Source organism: Crinia signifera, chromosome 4, assembly GCF_055691185.1.
Source record: "Crinia signifera chromosome 4, ASM5569118v1, whole genome shotgun sequence".
NCBI lineage: Eukaryota > Metazoa > Chordata > Amphibia > Anura > Myobatrachidae > Crinia > Crinia signifera.
Window position 1 is genome coordinate 235,397,970 of NC_139220.1, and position 17,589 is coordinate 235,415,558.

Sequence of the window (17,589 nt, forward strand, 5' to 3'; positions counted from 1 at the left end):
GGTGCTTTGACCTGTTTTACCCATCTTGGCCAACACAAAAATTGGTATTCAAAAAACACTGCAATAATCACTGTCCCGCCGTCACAACTGAGCCGACCTTCACAAGCGAGGAGACAGAAAAAATATATATTCAACTGATCAGTCCCGTCCTGATATCAATCCTTAATATCACCAGCCGACTTACAGTGCCACACCCCCGCTCTTTCAGGGCCGGTTTAATACAACCCCTTTTACCCGGTAGATTCCAATCGGGCAGTTATAGGGCAACCACCAACCTCAAACTGTTTTTTCAATGGGCCCAAAAACAACAGTCCCAGCACCTGAGAAATATCGGCCTCCTCCAAGTTACATTGATTCAGGGCACTCACGGTTCTGCAGGTAGCTCTATGCGAGGGGGGGAACAGGCGGCCTCTCCACGCCGATTTGCTTCAGGCTGGCTCACCCTCCATGAGCTGGACACCCGACCGGCACACACCTCTTTCGCCGGTATGCACAGGGTACTCTGGGAAGCAACGTGTAGTTGGATGCTGTAACAGGACCGGCGGCGTGGACTGACTCACCCTCCGTGAGCGGGCACCCAACCGGCACCCTCCTCTTTCGCCGGTATACCCGATGGCTCTGGGAGGCAGCGTATAGTCGACTGCTGTAGTACGATCGGCAGCGTGTACTCTCTCACTGTACCGCTGCCGGCTCCAACTGCTGAGACGCCTGCCAGACACCACACGTGGGACCTCAACACGCCGGCTGGTGCTCTGACTCAGTGCTCTCCGTGACACAGGACGCTCCCCCGTCGGCGGTCACACACACGCCAACTCACTTGCTCCGGTACGTCTCGAACTCGGGCAGGGTTAGAAGCCACATTGGGTTAGCTTGTGCATCTGGCTTAGTTACAGCCTTCCATTAACGCCGGAGGTGGGAGGAGGGGGGAGCGTGTCTCCCTACGCTACGTGCGCCGTGGTCCGCCCCTCCCCATATTATTATGTTTAAAATGTGTTTTTAAAAATATATATGGTAATATTTTATTTAAATATAAAGCCCTCATTGTAAAATATGCCTCTCTCCCCAGTAGAAATAGCTTCTCCAGTGTCAAAATAATTTCCAGCCTGATCACCTCACAACTTGTGATAGATCATTGAGGCAGATCCCCCACCGTCATGCCTTATGTCAATGGGCCACCAATATTTAGTGCCCTCCTCCCCAGTGTCATTATATAATGTCATATTATTTTTTGATACTTAGGGCGGGATGTACTAAAGGGAAAATGCGGTAAAACCCCCGTTTTACCGCATTTTCCTATGTATCATCACCGGTTCGCCCCGTTTTCGCTGGCCAGCGGGGTGGCGATACCCTATAGAAGCCTATGGGCTTCTTTCGCCGTACGCCGTACGCGCGCCGCCCCCCCTCCCGTCCTCCTTTAACCTCCTCCTCCCCCTGGTGTCACAGCCGGGAGGACATCCGGCTTCAGAAGGGAGGAGGAGATGCAGGGGGACGCTGGCAGCCGCCGGGAGGTGACGGAGACCCCCGCAGCCCACATCACAGGTATCGCGGGGGTCTCCGTTACCGCAGCCCGATGCTGGCCGCATATGTTAGTACATATGCGGTAGCATCGCGGCGGCTGCCGTGCGAAGGGCGGCGATGTATGTTGATACATCCCATATACTGTTATAGCCCCTCCCCCTCATTGTTGTGGAATGTAGGTCAGGTGAGTCTGATCATCAGTCCCCTCTGCTGCAGAGATCAGCATAGTTGTGCCTGAGGGGGATCTATATTCCCCTGCTATCACTTTTAAGTTCCAGCGCATGTGCCAGAGAGTGCTGCTCACATAGCAACATAACTCCCAGGAGGCCACAGCAGGAGGCGGAAGTTTCCTTCTTACAAACAGGTGAAACAGCGAGGTAGTGCTGAGGTATGGCCTGGTCAGGTAACACAGTCCTGGTTGTGTTTATATCCCATACATTAGCCAGATAAGTGCTTAAGGAACAATTTTTCCTCTTTTTTTTTTTTTTTTCTTTCTTTTTTTTTTGTTATTATATCTATTCTCACAACATCATTTGTTGTTTCTGTTAGGCTGGGTAGATACTATGTGATATATTGTTTGTACAAACAATATATGGCTTGTTCATAGACTGGTGTGTACACCTAATATTGTAATCAACAAAGCTTATTTATCATGCAGATACAGTATATGAGTAGGCTACATCTGCCTGTGTGTACAGTACTAGCCATACTGTCCAGATGTTGCTATCTGGCCATGCGCTACATGTCATGTAACACATAAAGGGTGATTCCATGTAAGTCGCCTTCGTGTGCGACTTTCTGTTAAATTGCATCTTATTGGCATTAGGACACACACGCCACTTCTGCTGATTCAAATGAAATGCAGCATCGCTGTATTCTGTGACTAAATTTGCATACCAAATGCTATATATATGTTTTGTATGCAGATACACCGTAGTCACACACTGAATATGGGCAAGCCGCATATAATTTTAATCAGCATAAGCGACTTGTGAGCCCCAGTCATTTTGTGAATAAGATACATTTTACTGAAAAAAGTTGTATGCAAAGAAGCTTTGCACTACCAAGTCATGCCACTGCATGGCACAACTAGAGCGCTGTTTAACACACAAGGAGGCTATATGTATGTGGACACATCTGTAGCTTACCAAATTGATTGCTCTCTGAGTATACCTAGCATTTTTCTGGTTTCAGAACGGGTATGGCTTTATAGTTCGACAGTGTCTAGGTCAACAGTCAAAAAGAGGACCACTATTGGTTGACATTCAAATGGTCAACACATCAAAAAGGTTGACAAATACAAAATGTTGACTTAGGGAAAAGGTCGACATGGGTTTTTCCACTTTTGGTATCTGCCGACATAGGTTAACATGGACACTGTATTATAAGTGTACCACGTCCCATCGCATAGCTTGCTGCACTTGCTATGCTTTGGACACTGTGCCTCGCTAAGCTTGGCTTGCTGCTGGCTCAGGGTTGCGCTTGTGATCTCACGATAATAGCGAGATCTCGCGCATGCCCAGTGAGCCGGCCAAGGGAAGAGCAGGGTTATTTTTCATTAAATGCGCATGCAGTAAAAAAAAAAAAAAAAACACACAAAGTTGATGACTAGATAGATATAGAGCTATAAATATATATGGCTATATATTGTACCTACAGAAGCCACATCCCAAACAGGATACAAAACTACCCACAAAAAAAAAAGAAAATAGGTGAAACTGGAAATATGTGTGCAAAAACAGCACTTACATGTTACCTCACTGCCAATCCTGACGACGGGGCTCAGGCCTCAAAACATCGATGGTTTTTATGGCAGTATTATAATTGTACATAATGTATTTTTGCACAGTCCTTGAAGTGGTGCCTGTTTTGTTGATCTACGCCTACTATAAGAACTTATAGTGTCCACACATTGGTGTGATGGTCGTATGCGTTTTGAACGTTTTAGTTCGCATCTTGTTCAAATCACACGCTGTTGTAGCATATCGCATGCGATTTGAACTAGATGTGACGTCTTCTAGAACAAAATGTATCAAGCACAAATAGCACTGTGTGTGGGCACCATTAGGGCCCCCTGTCTTAAGAACCCCTGGTCCTCCACAGCCTTAATCTTGCCCTGGTGTGTGCCCTCCCAGGGAGCTTCCAGGGAAATCAGGTCCGACTTGGACAAGTCAGCCTAATGTATGGGGGTCTTCAGGCGTATATAGGGGGAAGGGTTGACATACTTAATAACATATCTATCATGTCTGAAACTCACATATTTAACTGTTGGGAGTTATGTTGATATTAGATCTAATACAATATGGCATATAATACAGCTACTGAGTGATTGTTACCCAAATGTTTGTTTATTCTCTAGAGGGATGTGCAGAAAAAAATATTTTACTGCTATATTCTGTATTCACACACTAAATAAATGTTAGCCTGAAATTACCTGAAAAGCCATTATCATTGGTGTTCTAGTTAATAATCATTGATTGCAAGAATTGCTGCTTCTCCTGATGAATTTAATTTAAAAAATAATAATTTTGTTTCTGCTTTAATTATGGCTTAACATCAGCTTTTTCAAGCTATTAATCCTAAAATAGAAGTAGATAAAATATGAAATAGTTTATCCTTAACAAATACTTTAGTCAAATGTCCTTTATTGTGAAAGAATATAAAAAGGTTCTAGCTACTGTCATCTGTTCCTTCACTGCATTTCTCCTTGTGTTATATGCACCAGGCAGTGGGAAAAAACACAAATACTGTAAATACCTAATATCTCATCTGCCGGGGTGCACTTCTCCATCAACCTTGGACAGGAAGGAAATAAATAGGTGGCACTCCACGGACTTTCAATGTGTGTATTTAAAGAAATAAAAATACAGCTGTTCCATAATTGTTTCAAGGCCGTTTATGGAATTTTGGGCAAAACCACAAGCGCTGCTTCTTATTCTGCCCAACCTACCGAATTGGACTGTACCCTCAAGTCCCAAAAAACAGTTGGCTAAGAAAAAGAAACAAGTGAGGAAGATGGCGTTAGATTTGTAAGATCATAGTTTGATCAGATACTTATCCTAAAAGTGTTCTCCTTGTTTATCGGTGGGCTCCTTGTTCTACTTGATTGTTATACCCCTTTTAGACATACTACCTGGGAGTTACCTGGCATTTTGACTGCTGGGTCATTTTCCCGGGTGCAGCCTGCACCCTTTCACACTTAAGGCGGCAAATTACAGTGTGAAGCAGTTCTACCTGGTAATTTGCTGAAAAACCCGGGTTTTTCTTATGTCTGAAAGGGTCAACCCGGGTCGTAAATCCTGGGTGTTCAACCCAGGTAAAAAGAAGGGTCGGAGACCGGGGATTTTGCCGTATGTCTGAAAGGGGTTTTAGATTCATGATGAATATAGAAGACAAAAGCAAGGTGGAATGTTCTTTTAGGAGAGTTCTATGTTGTTCAAAAATTTAAACAGGTGTACCAGGGATGTTAGGGTTGGAACACTAACATCCCTGGGACACCTGCATCAATTTTTGAACAACATAGAACTCTCCTAAAAGAACTTTTCACCTTGCTTTTGTCTTCTATATTCATCGTGAAACTAAATACCTCTTTCAGACATACTCCAAAATCCCAGGTTTTTACACATGAATGCACATCAACCCTGGATTTTGGTACGTCGAGAAACGAACAATCAAGTAGAACAAGGAGCGCACCGATAAAAAAAGGAGAATACTTTTAGGCTAAGTATCTGACAAACTGATTTTACAAATCTAGCGCCATCTTCCTCACTTGTTTCCTTTTCTTTTGCCATCTGTTTCAAGGCCGTTGTCCTTTTCATCAGGACAGGCAAACCATAAATAAAATGCAAGTGAAAAATAACTTGAGCTGTGAGCTTTCTTACCTTAAATCTTGGAGGTGTGTGTACAGAAACTCCATCCTTGTGTCTGTGAGCGGCACTTCCGGGCCCGCATCATACACAGCTGTCCTGTGATGTCAGGTCATTGCTGGGAAATCTGCGTTAAGGCCGCCAACACACTATACGGGGAGTGAAAAGTAAACCAACTGTCAAATACTGTTGGATATTATATGCGTGATTAAAACATGGGCTGTGCATAAAAAAGTGCCTCCAAAACCTCCATGATTATGTTCGTAATGGTGAATCATAAATCTTATGCATATAGTAAAACTTATCTTATACTAACATGGAATAACCCTATGACATAAAGAATATACAATAGACAAATATAAAACGTTAACATTATTTATACCCTGTGGATTATTTTATATTACATAAACAGACAAAGTTTATAATTTGCATTAACAAAAACAAAGTCTACAATGTAAAAATTTTGCTTATAGGAACCCATTCCACACAGCTTTGTAAATTAGCCCGTTAGGCGCTACAGTATTTAGTGTGTGTATCCAACTCTCTCTGGGTTAAGACTTTTCTTGATCACCGCCCGATGTAGATTCTGGGACATGGTCTATTATTTTACATTTGAGACTGGATAAAGGATGATTGTGGGCTTTAAATATCTTGTCACCGGCTGGTCATTTTCCTTTTCCATTAGAATGGCTCTGATTGCCGACCTGTGCAGCACCATCCGTTCACGGAGCATTCTGATTGTCCGGCCTACATATTGTTTTCCGCATGGACAAATATATTATGTACACCACAAATAGTGATTTGCAATTTAATACTGTACATTTTAAACCTTTTACCACTATGGTGATGTTTAAAACCATGTCCTGTTTCCATAAAATTGCACTTGGTACAGGAAAGAGATCATAAACATTGGTAATGAGGGTTTTTTCTAAATTAGTTTTGACCTATACTGTATATCCCTCACATGCCTACTCCATTGGTAACTGGGTTATTAGGGTTTTTTGCTGGAAACAAGGCAAATTCTTATCTCCTGACACAATTGGCCACAGGGCATTTGGGGCCCTTGGTATAACTGTGCTGGTCGGAGTAAATTCCGTTACAAATGGTACTTTTTTTTATTAGGGTCTATTTTTTTCTGGATACCTTCTAGCAGTTTGTCTCTAGGGATTTTCAAAACCTATAGTTTTTGTTTATGGAGTATATTTGTATTTTAACCCCTGTTGGCAAACTTCTCTACCATCAGATCTAGTGCTGTTTCCAGTTTCGACCAATAACTTGTTATCTGGGACATGTAATCATCTTTTAAAAAATGGCCGTTTCATGAATGTATGCGCCCTACATAGATAACCTTTTATTGATTTGGGTAGGTATACGAGAAACACTGATTCAGGTCATTACCAACATTAACAATAACGACAGCCCCATCAAGTTAACCCATTACACTTTGCATTGAGTAAACACAGATTTAGTTATTTAGATGGGTCTATTAGCATTCATAATGCCATTCTTGTCATATATGTGTGTGTGTGTGTGTTTAGTGTGCCCAATTTTCTGATCAGGTTTCATATCAGTCCTGCTGTATTGTAGCCCTTCTCTTTTAGTGGGTGAAGAAATGTCTTGTAGAACACGTCTTTAAAGATTTAAAGCATATAAGCTGTAAATTATAAAGGAATTTGCCCCAGTAGTGTATCCGCATTGCTTGTATTCTGATACATACTCTAATACCCTTTTCAGATAGAAGCCAAAACTCCCAGTTTTTTTTTTCCACGTGTATTGACCTAGGTCCTACTTATTTATGTAATGGTTTGATCAGAGTTGACAGTCTCGAGTCCTTGACACTGCAACCAATCAGAGTTACTCCAGTGACTTGCAACCTGGGCCAGTGTTCTGGCTTGTGTGTGATAGGTATGAGCCACCAATAAAGAAATGTATTGGTTGGGACATCTCCAAGAGTCCACTATAAGCTGTTAGAACCTGGTCATTGAGAGGGCTGAGTCTGTTGTGAAAGGTGACAACCCGCTATTAACCCGGGTTAATACAGACTTCAACCCGTGCACATTGTCCCGAGTCCATGCCAGGTTAAATGTAGGGGTTATGTCTCAAAGCCAAGCTATTGAACAACAATATACTTATTGCGAAGTGACCTAAGCTAAGTGATGAGTCTCATCAACTTTATTGCCATTATGTCTAAAATAGAGATATTGTATATTAATTATCAAATTGTATATTAAATATCAAATAGCAATTGTTTTGTTTATATATTGGCTTATTATATCTTCATTTTTTTTTACTTTATTCTTCTTGATATAATCATATTATAGGGGATTCACAAACACCGACAAGTGAAGATGAGACCCTGAAGTATAAGCCAGAGAAGCAAGAAGTAGAGAATAAAAGCCATTTCATTGCATTTGCTCGGGTTTTTAGTGGTGTTGTACGCAGAGGACAAAGGATGTTTGTTTTGGGACCTAAGTACAACCCCATAGAAGCATTGTGTAAGGTAAGCCTTTTCTCTTCATTTTGTTCTTCCTGGGTTTCTGACGCTTGTCTCGTAGCTACTGGCCAACGGATGTATGTTCTATGCTGCGTGCAGTGTCAGCTGGGGATTGGTTATTTCAGTAAATTGGTGTTAGTAACGTATCTTGTCATAGAGAACTGAGCAGCTGCAAGGTGACCAGCAGAGGTTCATTACTATGTATGTTATTGTACCACAGATGGAAGATATTAGGGGGGACCCCACAACTGCTATTATTGGAAAGGTATTTAGCTAAATTACGTTTGTTTACAAAGGATCTCCTCTACACTTAAAGGTTACAGGCATTGCTACAGTACAACTGTGTTGGTTCATCCAAGGATCTATGAGCCTTCTGTATTGTTTGCTCGTTATTCCAGTAAATGGTCTACACCAGTGGTAACTAACTCCAGTTCTCCAGAGCTACCAACAGTTCACATTTTCCAGACAACCTAGCTGCTGCACAGGTGCACTCGTTACTCACTGACACATTTTAAAAGATCCCCAGGTGGAGCTAATTACTTCACTTGTGATTCTGTGAGGAGATCTGGAAAACATTAACTGTTGGTAGCTCTCGAGGGCTGGAGTTGGCTACCCCAGGTCTACACCAAGCCAAGCATCCTTCCCCTGCTTCTGGAGGTTACATCCAACGTTATTTACGTTTTCTAATTTCCTTAATTGTCCCACTATTAACTGACACTTGCCAATATAATCTGTGACCAGGGGTGGGATGCCGGCTGAACTCTGAGGATTTTTTTAAAGAGGCATTCACTTACAAGACAAAACCATTCTTTGTAAGTGATTGCCCCTTTAAAAACACATGTGAATTCGTCCAGGAACCCGCACAGTCACCAAAACTAGTTACTTGCCACAGATGTCCTGTGCTTAATGTCAGATCATTGTGAAGCTGGATAGAGATCGAAGTGAATGTTTGAGATCCTTGTTGTTTCCAGAAAAGATGCTTCATTTGTCCCTTCCCATGATAAAATATGTGGTCTGTAACTATGTTAATGATAGATGCTAGTTTTGAAGGTCTTATTTTATACATATGTTCTCATAATATCACACACTGCTTTATTTCCAAATGATTATGGCACGTCTGGCCAGGCTTTAATCCTGATGTTAAAATTAACCATTCTGTCGGAAGCACCTGCTGCTGTCTACCGCTGCTGCCCCTCTTCACCTGCTCCCTGTCTGTCTCCCTGAAGTGGAGACGTGCAGGGAAGCACCTGGTCCACGCCACCTAGCTGAGTGAGACGTGCTAGTGAGTGAGCCGCTCACGCATCCCTGTCTGCCGGCCACGCCCCCTGGCAGCTTCCACCAGTGATATGGATATGTCACGCTGGAGAGCTGGCTGAGGCGCACTCCATCTGTACCCATTTTGACCACTTCCGTACGATACGCTGAGACACTCTTGGGCTAGTCTAACACACCATTGCTCGCCCTACAAAAAGAACCCTGTATCTTTCAGATAAAACGCAACAAGCAGAGTGTTAAATAAACCATTACATGTATGATCACCACTTCTTATAAAGTGAATATGGTATGTTGGTATCGGCATGGGTGGAAATAAACCCAAAATCGGGCGAAAACACCTGCAAATTTCACCAAAAGTGGTTAAAAACATATTGATCAGCGGCGGCCAGTTGAAACAATCTAGGTGGGACAATTACAATTTCTGGCCTCTGTCCTGCTGTCATTAAATCTGAAGAATTGTCACATTACTTTAAAAGTGTGTAGGCGCAATGTACTATATGTGTGTGTCCTGTATGATCTTCCTCTGGTTTATGTCCGGTATAACAGAAAAAACATTCAGGCATGACACTTCATAAGGCCATATATTTCTTTATTTATTAACAGTTTCTTATATAGCGCAGCATATTCCGTTGCGCTTTACATAGGGGAATATATATCATAACTTTATAACTTTATAAAAATGTCAAAAACATTTTCCAGTCCTTGCTCAAAGAAAGCCTGTCACTAGGTCTTCTGATGTTGTTTATTTTCTGTTTAAGTTAGCCTAATAGGCTTCCTGTTGGTTTAGAACATGGCTTTTTAGTTGTACGTGTTGTTTATGTACTATGATCTCGCTGCACAGCAGGAGAGATGAGAGGTATAGAGGAGACTGAAAAGCTTGACTCAATCAAAGCTAGTTGGGCTGTCAAAATGCTGCTCCTGGCCAGACTCATTCTTTAAAGAAAAACTTCCATGTGATTTACAGTATGGATTGTTTATTGAACAGATAAATAATAGATTCCCCCCCCCCCCCCCCCCCCCAATTAATTTGAAAAGTGTTGGGTTTTTGGTTTGCTGATCAGATAATCTGGCCAGGCAGTGCTATTTATTTTGAACACCCCATAGTTCAGCATGTCCCTTTGGTGTCATACCCCCCTTGGTTTTTATGATTAATATCCCTTTTTAAAATTATGTATGTACTGTACCTAGATCATTTCATAAGGTTGTGGTTTTATCAATAAACCTGTATGTAAACACCATTATTATTTTTTATTTTATTTTTTAAATCTCAGGCTTTACAGTGGAAATCCCATGATTTGTATTAATGCGTTTGACCTGCAGACTGCCTTTTATATAATCATGAAACTCATCTAAGACTTTTAATATCTAGCTGACAGTAGGGGGTTCGTTAACCCATATGTAATGTTTGTGTGTGGTCTTCAGTTAATGCCAGTCTTGTATGTCCATATTATTTCTATTTACTTATTCTTATTATTCAAACTAGCAGGACATGAGTTCATTTAAAAAGAAAAGAACTTTCCTCCCAGGGTTTAGTTATTTGATAACTAGGATTTTGAATGATTTGAACCTCATTTATGTGACCAAGACAATTCTATTCAAATATAGCTTTAGGGTACATGGCATTTGTGATATTTATGTGTATACAAAGCCTCTTGAGGTTTAGCGTTTTTGGACATTCATTTCCTCTGCTGCTTTTTTCAGACCGCAGTAAACATCAGGTTCTTCCATGCCAATCCTAGGGCTTAGTCTGACAAAATATTAGTACTCCAGTAGATTAGCAGACTCTTTATTACACTGGTGCAGCTATTTTTCATTCCCTACCTGTCCAGTTATTCCTCTTGCTAATTTAGTGTCACACTTGTAGATCTTGGACGTTCTGCACCGAAATAGTTGCTGCAAATCTGCATGCACCAATATACAAAAAATGGTGTCTGCGTGTGGCGCTGCAGTCCCTTCTTAGCAAGATGATTAGTTTCTATCACCAAAAGGAATCAATCCACCAATCTTCCGTCCAGTCGTATAATTGGAATATAGGACTGACCTGAGGAAGGTTCCCTATGTGCATGTAGCAGTTTCTTTAAACTTCTCACGACCTCTGCATACACAATATTCAGACAAAATCCCACCAAACAGGAAACCCTTTGAGATATGCACTCACCAGGATTAAGTGCCCTATGTGCACTGAAAGGTTTCTTTATGAGCGACCCTCCTCCTCGCAGGACACAGGGGGACAGCTGACTTCCAAAATAGTTGTTATAAAAATCCAAATTTATTTCCAAAAACAATATAGATTAAAAAACAGGTTTAAAAAGTGGGAAGGAAATCCCGGGGTCAGTGGTGGTCTGAGTACATTCCAATCCGGATAGAAGGCCACCCAGTTGCTGAAGATCACACACAGCACCTACCAACAAACCTTTGGGATATTTACCTTTCTCCTCCAACCACCAACGCGTTTCGGGCTCTTTTGAATAAGCCCTTTTTCAAGGTGTGGAGGACATAACCACCCAGCCGGTATATATACCGGTTACAAAACATCACATGTACAAGGCTGTTACCAAAACATGGAAAATCACTAAAATCTGACAAAGATAAAAGCATTTTAACAATACAGTCAAAAACATATTATGTGCATATACATATATTCGTTTCATACATCCAGCGGAAAACCAGATAAAAATACAGACTTACAAGCTCCATAGAAGCTGATATTAAATATGCCAACAATATAAGTCCATTTGCGGTTTTACCGCTCGCTCAGAAAATCTCAGCTGACTCTCGTTAGCCTGTACTTTGTTCCCCGCGCTTCCGGGTGTGTGGAACGCAAGGCGCGTCATAATGCGTCACTTCCGGTGACGCGTGGGACGCATGACGCTGTTAGATGGTGCTTCCTAGTTGCTGGTACGCATCTCACGCTGGAGGCGGGTTAATAGACTCCGTGGAACGCACACAGCTTTCAAGACGGAGATTGGAGCTTCTTTTGTGCTCATTTCTGAACTGTGCTCACTGCACACTTGATTTAACTGAATTCTCATCATGAATGTACATGGTGTAGGACGTACAGACAAATAGATAAAGAGACAGTTTTAGTATATAATGTCCAATATACTTTAGTTTGCACAAAAATGTTTTTAAATAAAACCATTGATATGCATAAAACAATGGATATACATAAAAATTATTAATAACAACATCTAACAGGAGGCAATGGGAATAATCAATTAATATAGAAGAGATTGACAATGATCACAGAAAACATTTCAGTTCGAATCCCACATTTAAGCCCTCTGGTTCTATGGTTTTCAAAGTGTATATAGTACGCATTTCCTCCTGTGACAGTTTTTTGTCCCTGTCATTGACTCTCCAGTGGTCTGACACGAGTTTAATGCCACAGAAGTTAACCAGATGTTTAATGTCTCCTCCATGTGCCTTCTTAAAATGTAGGGACACATTGTGGGACTCAACACCCTTGGCAATATTCCGAACGTGTTCGGCCCATCTTACTTTTAATTGCCGCGTGGTTTTACCTATATATACCTTTTTGCAAGAACACTCTAACAGATAAACGCAAAACTTAGTATTACACGTAATAAAGTCAACAATATCGTGCATTTTGTTGGTATGCGGTGCACGATATTGTTGAACTGCCTTAATTGTACCTTTACACGCACGACACATGCTGCATGTTCCGCAGCGAAAAAAACCTTTAGTCTTGATATGATTAAGCGGAGTTGGGGTGTTAATTGCGCTCCTCACCAACTTATTCTTAAGGTTCTGTGCCTTGCGGTAAATAAAGGTAGGTTTCTCTTTAACCACTTTATTGAGAATAGGATCATTTCTCAAGATCCCCCAGTGCCTTCTAAAAATTTGTTCAATTTGTTTGGACTGACTAGTGAACTTGGTTATAAAACATACTCCCAAATCCTTCTGTTTTTTAGGGTGAGCCATAATTGTTGTGTCGTCTCTTTGTAAAATAGCTTCTGAACCTTTAATCATGGCCTCTTCAACCATATCAGAACGGTAGCCTTTTTGTTTGAACTGGCGACTTAATTTTGTTGCATGTACCTGATAAATGTCCAAGTCGGTACAATTTCTACTGATACGGTTGAATTGGCCATTCGGGATGCTTCGCAACCAGTTACCATGATGATTGCTACTAAAGTCTATGTAGGAATTACTATCTGTTGGTTTTTCATAATTCCTAGTTTTCAAACAGCCGTTATCTACATAGATCAGGAGGTCCAGAAAACTTAGCTCTTTCTGACTCACTTGAAATGACAACAAAATATTGAGCTGATTATTATTAAGGTCATTGCAAAAATCAGTTAGGGACGCAGGGTCGCCCTTCCACACAAATAGAATGTCATCTATGTAACGGCGATAGGTGACCAGGCTGGCGTCCAGGTGGGGCTTACTCCATGGCATGGTGGGAGGAAGTTAACATCTGGAGTAAGCCCCACCTGGACGCCAGCCTGGTCACCTATCGCCGTTACATAGATGACATTCTATTTGTGTGGAAGGGCGACCCTGCGTCCCTAACTGATTTTTGCAATGACCTTAATAATAATCAGCTCAATATTTTGTTGTCATTTCAAGTGAGTCAGAAAGAGTTAAGTTTTCTGGACCTCCTGATCTATGTAGATAACGGCTGTTTGAAAACTAGGAATTATGAAAAACCAACAGATAGTAATTCCTACATAGACTTTAGTAGCAATCATCATGGTAACTGGTTGCGAAGCATCCCGAATGGCCAATTCAACCGTATCAGTAGAAATTGTACCGACTTGGACATTTATCAGGTACATGCAACAAAATTAAGTCGCCAGTTCAAACAAAAAGGCTACCGTTCTGATATGGTTGAAGAGGCCATGATTAAAGGTTCAGAAGCTATTTTACAAAGAGACGACACAACAATTATGGCTCACCCTAAAAAACAGAAGGATTTGGGAGTATGTTTTATAACCAAGTTCACTAGTCAGTCCAAACAAATTGAACAAATTTTTAGAAGGCACTGGGGGATCTTGAGAAATGATCCTATTCTCAATAAAGTGGTTAAAGAGAAACCTACCTTTATTTACCGCAAGGCACAGAACCTTAAGAATAAGTTGGTGAGGAGCGCAATTAACACCCCAACTCCGCTTAATCATATCAAGACTAAAGGTTTTTTTCGCTGCGGAACATGCAGCATGTGTCGTGCGTGTAAAGGTACAATTAAGGCAGTTCAACAATATCGTGCACCGCATACCAACAAAATGCACGATATTGTTGACTTTATTACGTGTAATACTAAGTTTTGCGTTTATCTGTTAGAGTGTTCTTGCAAAAAGGTATATATAGGTAAAACCACGCGGCAATTAAAAGTAAGATGGGCCGAACACGTTCGGAATATTGCCAAGGGTGTTGAGTCCCACAATGTGTCCCTACATTTTAAGAAGGCACATGGAGGAGACATTAAACATCTGGTTAACTTCTGTGGCATTAAACTCGTGTCAGACCACTGGAGAGTCAATGACAGGGACAAAAAACTGTCACAGGAGGAAATGCGTACTATATACGCTTTGAAAACCATAGAACCAGAGGGCTTAAATGTGGGATTCGAACTGAAATGTTTTCTGTGATCATTGTCAATCTCTTCTATATTTATTGATTATTCCCATTGCCTCCTGTTAGATGTTGTTATTAATAATTTTTATGTATATCCATTGTTTTATGCATATCAATGGTTTTATTTAAAAACATTTTTGTGCAAACTAAAGTATATTGGACATTATATACTAAAACTGTCTCTTTATCTATTTGTCTGTACGTCCTACACCATGTACATTCATGATGAGAATTCAGTTAAATCAAGTGTGCAGTGAGCACAGTTCAGAAATGAGCACAAAAGAAGCTCCAATCTCCGTCTTGAAAGCTGTGTGCGTTCCACGGAGTCTATTAACCCGCCTCCAGCGTGAGATGCGTACCAGCAACTAGGAAGCACCATCTAACAGCGTCATGCGTCCCACGCGTCACCGGAAGTGACACATTATGACGCGCCTTGCGTTCCACACACCCGGAAGCGCGGGGAACAAAGTACAGGCTAACGAGAGTCAGCTGAGATTTTCTGAGCGAGCGGTAAAACCGCAAATGGACTTATATTGTTGGCATATTTAATATCAGCTTCTATGGAGCTTGTAAGTCTGTATTTTTATCTGGTTTTCCGCTGGATGTATGAAACGAATATATGTATATGCACATAATATGTTTTTGACTGTATTGTTAAAATGCTTTTATCTTTGTCAGATTTTAGTGATTTTCCATGTTTTGGTAACAGCCTTGTACATGTGATGTTTTGTAACCGGTATATATACCGGCTGGGTGGTTATGTCCTCCACACCTTGAAAAAGGGCTTATTCAAAAGAGCCCGAAACGCGTTGGTGGTTGGAGGAGAAAGGTAAATATCCCAAAGGTTTGTTGGTAGGTGCTGTGTGTGATCTTCAGCAACTGGGTGGCCTTCTATCCGGATTGGAAGGTACTCAGACCACCACTGACCCCGGGATTTCCTTCCCACTTTTTAAACCTGTTTTTTAATCTATATTGTTTTTGGAAATAAATTTGGATTTTTATAACAACTATTTTGGAAGTCAGCTGTCCCCCTGTGTCCTGCGAGGAGGAGGGTCGCTCATAAAGAAACCTTTCAGTGCACATAGGGCACTTAATCCTGGTGAGTGCATATCTCAAAGGGTTTCCTGTTTGGTGGGATTTTGTCTGAATATTGTGTATGCAGAGGTCGTGAGAAGTTTAAAGAAACTGCTACATGCACATAGGGAACCTTCCCCAGGTCAGTCCTATATTCCAATTATACGACTGGACGGAAGATTGGTGGATTGATTCCTTTTGGTGATAGAAACTAATCATCTTGCTAAGAAGGGACTGCAGCGCCACACGCAGACACCATTTTTTGTATATTGTTGTATGGTTAGAGATTCAGGAATCTCTAGGTGTTTTGTTAGGCCGCAGCAGTTCAGGCGCTGTCAATATTTTCTTTCTGTATCCAAATCTGCATGCACGTACACTCTCTGGCCTCCAAAAAGCAGCAGCACTGTGCCCTAAAAGTACTCATTGGCCCTGCCCTTATCCTTACTCAAAAGCATGATGTTGGTGCAGAGTTGTCTATGATATAATTATAAACATATGAATATGACTTTGAAATATGCTAGTTTAACAATTGAGGGGCAGATTTATTAAGCTGGTACTTTATCACCGGCCAATTAGCTCCTAACTGTGAAGTTACAGACTTGGTTTGAAAAATGACAGGTATAAGCTGATTGGCCAGACACTTTATCACTTCACCGAGCTTAATAAATCTACCCGTGAGTCTGTTACTGAGGGCTGAGGTGGTTACTTTGTTATTTGTTGTCTATGAGAATGATTGGATATAGCTCTGGTCTGTCTGAAATCACAGTATAAATATCTATCTGTTCCAGTTGCCACCTGAACCAACCACTGCTGACCTCTCCAATATTCCACACTTGGCTTGCTGCACTGTAGACAGCTTGTATCTTCTCATGGGCCGTGAGCTAGAAGACTTGGAGGAAGTACCCGCAGGCAATATCTTGGGTATGTCTCACAGCTATGTTTTCTCTATGACTGTTGATCAGTGGTGAATTTGGGTTTCCCTTTAAAATATGCTTTTTCTCAATGCTTTGCCTAATTTTGAAATTCATTGGTAAATTAGGGCCAAATTTTCTACCACCACTTAACCGGCACTGCTGAAAGAAACGATATCCTTGCATTCCATTAAATTTTTTGTTAAGTTGCAATGTGTTCGCTTCAAAATATGGTACATGCAAATATTAGCCATTTGTATGACATGGATGCTTGCACCCTTCACTGACCTCATAATACACTCTGGCCACAGATTTAATAAATAATGTTAATTATATAGTAAAGTTCTTTACATTTGCCTTTACATTACACAAAATACAAAACCATTTTAACAGTAGATATTAGTGAAATGCTTGGGTAATTAGGAAACCTTGATTCTGTTTTTAAAGAATTCTTAAGTGGAGGCTTACCAAACTGTGCAGGGAAGAGTTGTATGTATTCTTAAAAGTTCATCATCTGCAGATTGCAGTAATCGAGCGCATCCGTAAGGAATTAAGGTGCCCTCATGCTACAAATATCTGCGATCTAAAGATGTGCGCATAAATTAGCCTTGACATTTTTCTCCTTACTGGACAAAAGATTTCAGGCAAGCGCACATCTTTACCAAAGATTTATCTTAAGATCTGATGTGCGTTCCTATGGATCTTTTGATAAATCTTCTGATCTTTCATTCAGCATGTAAGATCAAAAGATTTAGCAGAAAATCCGCAGGAGCGCGCATCCCATCAAGATTGGCCGATTTTGCGGTATAAAGTGTCCGATCGATTGGAAATCGGCAAAGAAATCATTCTG

General features: G+C 41.1%; 1 protein-coding gene across 1 annotated transcript in view; it reads left to right on the forward strand.

The window, feature by feature from the left end:
- Nucleotides 1-17,589, forward strand: part of EFL1 (elongation factor like GTPase 1) — a 233,292-nt gene that overhangs the window by 79,010 nt on the left and 136,693 nt on the right. Inside the window, exons 14-15 of the mRNA XM_083184020.1 lie at nucleotides 7,706-7,884; nucleotides 16,617-16,749. Coding sequence (XP_083040146.1) covers nucleotides 7,706-7,884; nucleotides 16,617-16,749 — 312 coding nt within the window. The remainder of the gene's footprint in view (nucleotides 1-7,705; nucleotides 7,885-16,616; nucleotides 16,750-17,589) is intronic.